The sequence below is a fragment of the Primulina huaijiensis genome, chromosome 1, assembly GCF_012295235.1.
Source record: "Primulina huaijiensis isolate GDHJ02 chromosome 1, ASM1229523v2, whole genome shotgun sequence".
Lineage (NCBI taxonomy): Eukaryota > Viridiplantae > Streptophyta > Magnoliopsida > Lamiales > Gesneriaceae > Primulina > Primulina huaijiensis.
In genome coordinates, this window is record NC_133306.1 from 2,357,964 (window position 1) to 2,368,093 (window position 10,130).

Genomic DNA, 10,130 nt, shown 5'->3' on the forward strand with positions numbered 1-10,130 from the left:
TGTCTTAGGTTCCCAAAACAAAACATTCAAGCATTTTCTTCCTCACAATTGTGCTCAATATGACTCATAAACATGATTTAATTTGTCTGGAATCCAATCATACAACCATTTAATTATCAATTGTTGTTAGAGCAACCATAAAAAAATTGTTTAAATTTAATACATATGTAGTCATTGAACAATGAAATGTGTGAATCAAACACTTTGATGTTACTGAAAAAACGGAAGTTGGTGTTTGATTGATCGATTTGAGATTATGAATTTTCATTCCAATAATTTCTAAGACTGATTTGAATGAACAAAATTCTAACTTATTTCAAATTCGATCTGATATGCAAATTCAACGATAATCATATTAAATTTCAAATACACTCGTAACTATCAAATACTCACTCAAATCAAATTCTCGTATATAATTAACACAAACGTCGTGTCTAGAATATAAAAGAGTAGGTCTCTTGTGAGACGGTCTCACGAATCTTTGTCTGTGAGACGGGTCAATACTACTGATATTCACAATAAAAATTAATATTCTTAGCATATTTTTTCATGTATGACCCAAATAAGATATCTGTATCACAAAATACGACCCATAAGATCGTCTCACATGAGTTTTTACTAATATAAAAAAGGGCCAATTGAGTTTTTTTTCCACCGCATAGACTCGAGACTAGAAACAAAACTCCCTTTCAATGTCCCAAAAGCCTCCAAACACCACACACTCGCACGCCCTTCTTTTTTCTCTATATCACCATTATTGATTCATCATCATCATCAAATTCTTGAAACGCCACAGCTAATAATTCTGAATCATCACACATCAAACTTCCAATTCCCAACAAAAAGTTAACGCAAAGAAAATGTACAAATTCCACTCGACCAATCATTTCTCTATCTCTGCACAACTTTTATTGTCATTTCTTGCTTGAATCTTTTCTTCCAAAAGTACATATCCTTTTGATTCCTCTCACTTTTCTCCGATCATGCTTCATAGTTTACTGCCAACACTTCAACACAATCCCAAAGCCTCCTCTTCCGCCATGACCTCCGCTGGCAAGCGCGCCGTTGACCTTACTAGCCCTTCTGTAACCGAGCCCGTCAAGCGCCATCGAACCCATCTCTCCCCCGTCGAGAAGGACCTACAATCCGAGGAAGAGGGGGAGGATCAACTGCAGTCCGTCGCTGCTGGAGCTTCCGCCCGTGAGGATGATGACTCGACCGGATTGCGCCTCCTCGGGTTACTTCTGCAATGTGCCGAGTGTGTAGCCATGGATAACCTCGACGACGCCGGCCAGCTCCTGCCTGAAATAGTTGAGCTTTCCTCCCCCTTCGGCTCCTCCGCCCAAAGGGTCGGCGCGTACTTTGCTGACGCGCTTTCAGCGCGCATCATCAGCTCATATCTAAGCATCTACTCACCCGTCAGCCCTCTTTGCAGAATCCATCATCAAAAACTCCTGAACGCACTACAAATCTTCAACTCTGTCACCCCTTTAATCAAATTCTCACACTTCACAGCCAACCAAGCGATCCAGCAAGCATTGGACGGTGCTGATCATGTCCACATAATCGACCTGGACATCATGCAGGGCCTCCAATGGCCAGGATTGTTTCACATTCTCGCTTCCAAGTCAAGAAAGGTCAAGTCTTTTAGAATAACTGGATTTGGATCCTCAGCAGAGTTACTTAACTCAACTGGTCAGCGTTTAGCTGAATTTGCTACTGCACTCAACATTTCTTTTGAGTTTCAGCCCATACAAGGGAAGATTGGAAACATAAAAGATTTAAGTCAATTAAATATCAAAGTGGGAGAAACCATAGTGGTACATTGGATGCATCATTGCTTGTATGATGTATCAGGGAGTGATTTGGGAGCTTCAAGAATACTAACCATGTTGAGGCCGAAACTAGTAACCATTGTTGAACAGGATTTGAGCCATGGAGGAAGTTTCTTGGGACGATTTGTTGAGGCGTTGCATTACTACTCAGCTTTATTTGATGCGTTAGGGGACGGATTGGAAGCGGAGAGCGTGGAGAGGCACGCAGTGGAACAGCAGCTGTTCGGGTGTGAGATTCGGAACATTGTAGCAGTAGGTGGACCGAAGCGGACGGGGGAAGTGAAGGTGGAGAGGTGGGAAGATGAGTTGGTTCGAGGCGGATTTCGATCGATTTCCCTTGCTGGCAACCCTGCTGCTCAAGCCAACTTATTGCTCGGGATGTTTCCTTGGCAGGGGTATACATTGGCAGAAGAGGGTGGATGCTTGAAGTTGGGATGGAAAGATTTGCCATTACTCACGGCCTCAGCTTGGCAACCATGTGAATAGTCAATCAGATTTTTGCACACGTGAAAAGGGAAACGGATCACGATACTGATGTTCTTGCTTGATTTTGATGATGGGATCATGGATACAGAACCGAGTTCTTTTTAAGGTGGAACAGAGGATATATAAGTATTTTAGCTTGAGAATTTGGAATCTAGCCTCTACAATCACACTGAGATGGAGATACATTGTATTTGTTCGTTTTGTTATATATGTTATTCTTTGATGTTGGAATAAAGAAATGTGCCAACCTTAATGGAGAATTGGAGATCATGGATTCATGGTACTTATTCAAGTCTCTTTGTGAGATTTCTCGTCCATTAATATGTAATTATTGTTTCTTTTAGCACTCGACTGACACCTTAGATACAAATACGACCTTTTTGTTCACTTTACTTAATTGTCTCTCTGTATGATCAGACACTTGTTTAATGCTTTAGGCCGCTGTTAACATTATCTTTGATTGATTGACTCAGCATGATAATTGAATTAATCCGGGTGAACTAGGTATGAAATGTGTGTGCAATCCACCGGATGATGAGGGAGTTATGTTCAAGGAAAATGAGCAAGGAGATGGCTTCTACCGTGACCTGCAAACAAGGAAAGGAACTTGTGAATGGGCGTCGGAGGGGTGTACGGCATATCCACTCCGATGTTTAAGCAGCAAGTGAAGAAGAAAGTGAAATGACTTGTATGCGTGGTGATATACGTGAAATGCTTAAGAATTCAGAATTCCAGCCCCCCTAAATGAGAAGTATATCTACTATTTATAGTAGGAAATACCATGATTACCTAGTTTTCAGTGACCACTTGCTAAGTATGGTAAGACGGTTGCCCATACCCTGCTTCTGATGACTTCTTTGACACGCCAAACTCAAGTTGTTCTGACAGAAACGATTGCCAAGCATAAAGTAGCCCATACTGATACACTCGAGTGTGATACACTTCTCAAGGTAGCCCGAGTAGAAAGTTCCCGGGAGATTGCATGAAAGCCCGGGCTCTTGATTTTCCGAGAAGAAAATGTCCCGAGCATCCCCTGCCCGGCTGCTGAAGCAAGCATTCTGCATGTTGACTCTTATTTGGGCTATCAATTTAGTTTCCCGGGTGACCCGGGCTATTATGAAGGTATCAATAATATCTCAGAAAAAATATTTTAAATTAACAGATTTTGCTCTTGCCATAATTTATATTACTGTTGGTTTTTGAATTGTGATATATTCCTCATTTAGGTATTCACACCAACCAAGTGATCAATTCCAATGCGAGAAAGCAGCCACAAAATTGCATTCTTGATTTTAGATCGTCCCTCCAAAGAAACAGATAATTTAACAAGAATGAATACCAGCCGCCGAAGAACATTTGAAATGAGAATAACCTTATTGAACGCGCTGCAGCTGGAGGTCTGTACTCAGTACCGATTAAATGTACATAAGCTTTTTAAGTTAGAGCCAAAGCATCTCACAGACAAGACTATAACCTATAAGCTACAATAATGATTCACAAATAGAAAGAATACCAACAAAACATTGTTAGGCGCGTGATTGAAATACAAAAACAGATACCGTAGTAGCTAAACACAAACTCGATTACAGCAAGAACAACACTTTTAAACATGATCCACGTTTAGTACTGATAACAACTGAAACTAAAACCACAATGAAAATGAACTTAAGGGCCTTCATTTGAGATACCTTGGTACCATGAAATAGTGTATTTGTTAATAATGCTCTAATTGACTTCTGGTTACCTTCAGTGTAGAGGGTATCCCTTCTAGCCTTCGACGCATATTTGTTTGATTTTTGCTCTCAGGTGTTCTTTGAGATGCTCAATCATGGTAAGTAGATTGTTCTAGGAACTTTTATATGTTTCATGAAGTAAACTGTTCTCTTACAAAACAACAGATATCTGCATGATGAAGATACTAGTATAAATTCACCGGAATGATAAAACGTCTAAAAAGACAGCACAATTTTGGAAAACAAGACAACGTAGGGTACTAACTTGAGACTTTAGCATTTGGCCTTCAGAAGCAAACCTATGTCTCAGCTCTTTCATTTCTTTTCCAGAAATATCTTTTTCTTCAATTGCAACAACTTTGACAATTTTCAGTTTCTGCTGTTTGCTATTGCTTGGTAAAAAAGAGAATATGTTTTCAGGAATTTTTGTGACTGCAACAACTTATCCTCAAAGTCATCACAAAACTCTTTAATATGAGCTATGCTACTGGTCTGATCAGTCACCGCATCTTCCAGTTCTGCTTTTTTTATGTTAGATTTAGCTAGTTCTTCCTGCTTGATTTTTGTCTTTGTTTGATGGCTTTTCAAATGATCTTCCTTCTCCTGCAGCTTCGATTTCACATCTTCAAGATAAGATACCATCTCTTGAACGGATCCCTTCATAGATGACATTAAATTCTCGAGTGATGAAATGTCTTCTTTAGCCTTAAGTTCAGCAACACTTGCAAATGCCAATTCTCGATTCAATTCACTGATAAGAACTTCCTTTGAAGCTACCCTCCCATTTAAATCTTGCACCTCTGATTGTTAAAGCTCCAATTCCCCTCAAACAGTAGAAAGTTCAGAAGTGCTCCTCTTCAGCTCTCTTCTACTTTATGATTTTCAGCAGTATTTTCATACAAAATCTTCAGCTCATCTTGTAAGGTCACCATCTGATTTTGCATTTCTATTGCACTGGATTTTGCCAGCTTGAGCAACCTCTCTAACTCAAAGGTCTTTTTCGTTTCTGATGCAGCAAGCAAACTGCTTTGCAGTGTAACTCCTCAAATCTCCCAGCTTCATCAATAGAAATTTCCAAATCTAACTTAAGATCTTCCATATCCTTTCTCGAGGTCCTCAGATCAAGACCAAGACACTCAAACGCTTCCTTCACATCTGTCAGCTCCTTGGTCTTCAATTCTTGAGCTTTCAATGCACCTTGCAGACTTTTAATACCTAGGGCCATGTCTCACCTTCGTTTCTGAAATGTGCTCACGCATTCTTTCATGCTCAAGGCGAATCTCACCATGTTTCTCTACACTTTCTTGATAATGCTTTTTTCGACAGCAAGAGTTCATTCTTCAGGTTCATGTTCAAGAATTCAGAATCCTTCAATAAACCAGAAATTGTCGTCAATTCATCTTCAAGCTCTTTAACCGTTTCTTGTGATTCTAGCAACTCTCTAGTTGCCTCGGGATCCCAATCAGTATGTTCAACAACAGTTGGTCTTTTGCCTGCACAAGATTTTGTCTCAGCATTGTGGTTGCAATCCTTCACACCGGACAATTAGTTCCAAACTTGTATGAATCCACCTTCGAGGGTAATTTCTTTTGCTTCTTCTTCCTTCTCTGTTCCATCAATCTCCGCTTCTGTTTTCTGAAAAGAGGAACCTCAATTGAGCACAAATACAAACATTTTTGTGCAAATTTTTTTTTTAATCCATGGTGGAATAAACGTCTGTGAGGACAGTACTAATTAATTTCTGTCATCTTGACAAAGTTAAGTTTAGTAACTTTAGTAAAAATCTGTGACTGCTTGAGATTAAGTCTAGAGTTGTCCCCATGTATAAAATTTGACATGCTCGTCAAAGGTATTGAAATCAACATAAACACGATAGAGCTATTCAAATGCACCACATGGATAATTTATCTTGTTCCTATAGAACAGAATGACAGGACGTGAGAGTCTCCCTTGGGCAGTAAGCAAAGTAATCAACACCTTTTTAAAACCAGAAAAAGAACATACAGACAATAAGTAAATGAACACTTTTTAAAACAAGAAAAATAACATACATTAAGCAAGACAACACGTCTTTAAGAAAAACAGAGAATACAAAGACAATAATTAAATTAACACCTTGTTTAAATTAAGGGAAATAACAAAAACAACAATAGGTTGCAATTGTTTGCATATCATTGTTATTGGCGAAAGCCAATCACTATTAGTCTTACATTTTCAAAAGACGAGATTTGACTGATTTCAGTACCTTTAGGCTGTGTTTCGTCTGCCTGATAAAAGAGTTCACATAATCATTATTTGTCATTTGTTCTTCTCATAGATAAATTGGGAGGAGAAGAGATCTATGCCCACCCAAGTGATGAGTATCCAGTACTAAACAATATTAAACATGAGAAAATATCTTTACACAAATACATTTTTTCCCAATAAATTCTACACGAGTGAGAAGCGGCAATATTTTTTCTGCAGGAAAAAAGGCGGTATTTTACCCTCTTCTTCCCATGACCACTGTACGATGAAATGAAGAAAAATAAATTTCAGAAGGTTTAGCAAGCATCGACCAAGGTAAGTGTGTCGATCTTCATGACAATTCTTAGTTTCTTCAAGAATTTTAATCATTCTTTGTTTTGAAGTTTGTTGTTATGAACATCTCTACATTGATTTAAGGAATAATTATTTTGTCCATATTTTTTTCGAAACATTTTTTTGGCAATAACCTCTTTTTCGAATAAATGCTCAAAATTTTTATTGTGTTTTCTCAGATATGTCGATACACCGTGTTGGGAAAACATAAAAACTATTTTTTTGTGCTTTAATTTACTTGTTTTGTGAGATCTCGAGACTAAAATAGTATTGATGATATTTTTGTAAATAAGTTGAAAAATATTCAATTTATTTTGATGTCATTTTCGTAAATAAGTTGAAAAATAATGAATTAATTTTAAAGGCAAAATGGTAATTAGCGACATATCTTGGTCATATGAAGTTCAAATAATTTGAAATTTGGATATACCAGACAAAACTCAAAGATATAGAAGTTTTATGTTTTGAGTTTTGAAAAATTTGATCGTTTGACTGGTCCAAAGAGATATACCGACGTTAAAATGTTAAATAATATATATATTATATTATATTATTAATATAATATAATATAATAAAAAATTTTAAAAAAAAGATAAATACTAACTTTCGAATTCGAAAGTTACAGAGATGTGAGAAAAATAGATTTAGGGATTTTGATTTTTCTTTTCGATCGTGTGACTTATCGATTTATCCAATCGATAAATCGACTTCAGTTCTGAGATCGTTGATACGAGGTCTTCGATTTGAGGTATAAATTTTATATTTTTGGTGATGTTTGAAATTCGTCGATTTTTGAAATAAATCTGATAAATTGTTAAATCATACAGAAATTGAAAATTATTGAATAGTGTATGATTTTAACGAATTAGAGAAGATTATAATGATGTTATTTTGAATTAGTCCTAATTTCTTATAATTAGGGAATTTTAATCGTTGGATTGAGATTGAAGAATTATTTGTCAGTTATTATTAATTCTGATAAATATATGCGGTAGAATAACCGACAAGAAACTAAGTTTTGAAGTCAGAATTGAATTATGCTATGATTTGAATTTGATATGAATTTTAAAGTTTCAAAAGATATTTGAAACTTATATTGTTGATATTGAATGATGTTATTGATTGAAATGAACATGTTATTGATTGAAATGAACATGTTATTGATGTAGATAGATTATTATACTGTAATCTCCAAGCTACATCAATTGGAAAAGAAGAATTGAGGTATGTTGCGACCGGGTAACATACGACAGGTATCTGTATTATATGATATATGTTTGATTGATTGGATTGAGATGCATGTCTATAAGCCTTATTTGTTGAGTTGATGTGGCATACATGACATGCACGTTGAGCTATGATCCTTGGATACCCTGATATTATTTGATTTGATTTTGGGGTTTGTGAACAAAATGCTATGTTTGGTATTACATGACCCTTAAAGCATAGTCATTTGTGGCCCCGATGATTGATTGAGATTTGGGATTCGATGACGTTTTTTCGACGCTATCATACGATTATCCTTTATTGAGGCCGGTGTGCCAGCTCGAGCATTGATTTGATAGCGATTCAGTTGATTCTGAGATATGCTCAGTGGATGGGCATTTGACCTGATACCTCCACGACATACATGCATTGCATATCATATATCATTGTTTAGATATCTGTGGTATATACTGTGGTTGCTTCAGACTGAGCTTTTCTCACCCCAGACGGGGCTTTTGTTGTCTTTGTATGTGGACAATGACAGGTACTCCAGGATATCAGGAGACCGGAGAGGGTACTTCTGGAGGGAGTCACAGTTTGAGTTGAGGTTTCGTGGTCTTTCCCAATATATATGTTATGTATCTATATACCGGGGTATGTCCCGAGGATATGATTTGTTGTGGTATGAGTTGTTTTGATTATATGTGGGCATGTTTTATGATGTGAGATGAAATACTATTTTTAGTATTCAAATAGCATATTTTGGGCTCATCGTAAAAAAATTTTAAACTCGTTTTTCGCTGTAATTAATTAACCCTAATCAAATTGCATTGTAATAACGATTAGGAGCTAAGAGCCCCATATGTTTTTTTGGTTTCAAAGTTCAGTTATCGCCATTGTGTATCTAAATTTATTTTAGAATATTGTATATATCAATGGCATGGTGTTTGTTTTCAGATTGTTTCCACTTTCTGGTTTTATCTCCTACTATTGAATACTAATTTTCTCTTGTAGCAATAATTTTTTTTATAAGGGGTAGCATAGCATTGACAAAGAAGTGATTGTGAATAAGACGTAAATATTTTTATGCGAAGGATTTTGTACAGATAAGGAAGTTTTCTTTTGACATGGGAGACACATGAAGGGTTGGGTGATTTCTTGTGCATAGGTATGGAAAGAAGGTTCAATTGAGGGTATTTTTGGAAATTAAGATATATTTTTAAATTTTTTACTTTTATAATCAATCACACCAAACACTCAATTATTTATCCCAAATTTCTAATCATTTATACCAAATATTGTATATTTGATCACATTATATCAACTATCTTAATATTTGTATAAATAATCATTTAAATATTTTTTAACTCAGTTATCCCATCACACAAATCTAACGAAGCCTAAGAGATCAGAGTATTGACAAATTATTTCTTTTATAAAACCATGATTATAACTAAGTATTCACTAGAACTAATGTCGGGAACTTCATTTCTGTCAACGTACTCAGCAACATTCGCCATAGGTCTAAGACTTGTATGAATCTCGACTTCCATCAATACTGTATCTGATATAATTTCGATGAATAACGGTAAGTAGTTACTTTTATTGGGAATATTTTTAAATTGTAATTAATTTAAAAGTCCGTCGCGGGAAAAGATATTTTATAAATGATCTTCTATCCCACGACTTAATTTGTGAGACGGATTTGATCAACTTTACCCATAAAAAATGTTAATATTTTAGTCAGTCCGTCTTACGGATATATATACATAAAATCGTTGTAAATGAAAATATCAAAAAATATAAATTAATAATACAATTGATTTAAAATAAGTAAATAAGTAAAAGAATGGGATTTTTCAGATAAATAAATGCATTTAGGCAATTTACAATTAATAATTTTCGTTTTGATTTTGAATTAAAATAAAAATGCGTTTTTGTCCACGCTTAAAAAAAATACCACTAAGTGGTAATCCTGTATAAGAACTAGTAATTCTAATGATGTACAATTAATTTTTTATGAATAATTATTGTTAGAGCTAAGTTAATATTTAGATTGGGAAATTTTGAATTGAAAAAATTTGAAATTATTTTGTTATAGTTTGTCAAATTACTGTCTGGAAAATATTTTTTTTTAAAAATAAAATGATGATATAATTTGTTTGTGAGAATCGTAGGTGAGATTAAATTAATGATAATACCAAAAGACCAAGTTCATTAACTTCAAGGGTAGATCATTAATAGATTATTAATTTATAATACAAATATTAACGCTAGAAATTATATATAT

The 10,130-nt window shown here is 35.4% G+C and overlaps 1 protein-coding gene and 1 long non-coding RNA gene across 2 annotated transcripts; one reads left to right on the forward strand and one right to left on the reverse strand.

Annotated features, from left to right (window-relative positions):
• Positions 1 to 657: 657 nt before the first annotated feature.
• On the forward strand, positions 658 to 3,745 carry LOC140976219 (scarecrow-like protein 23). Its single transcript, XM_073440200.1, has 3 exons — positions 658 to 2,601; positions 2,826 to 3,443; positions 3,548 to 3,745. The coding sequence occupies exon 1, from the start codon at positions 984 to 986 to the stop codon at positions 2,319 to 2,321; it is 1,338 nt and encodes a 445-aa protein (XP_073296301.1). The 5' UTR covers positions 658 to 983; the 3' UTR covers positions 2,322 to 2,601; positions 2,826 to 3,443; positions 3,548 to 3,745.
• Positions 3,746 to 4,156: 411 nt separating this feature from the next.
• LOC140976226 (uncharacterized) lies at positions 4,157 to 4,646 on the reverse strand. The gene is made up of 2 exons (XR_012175177.1): positions 4,320 to 4,646; positions 4,157 to 4,223 (listed from the first exon to the last, which is right to left on the reverse strand). It is a non-coding gene; the product is annotated as an uncharacterized lncRNA (long non-coding RNA).
• Positions 4,647 to 10,130: the final 5,484 nt, after the last annotated feature.

What these genes read in the sequence shown, in the direction of transcription:
- LOC140976219 (XM_073440200.1), top strand. Translation starts at nt 984, where the DNA reads ATGCTTCATAGTTTACTGCCAACACTTCAACACAATCCCAAAGCCTCC.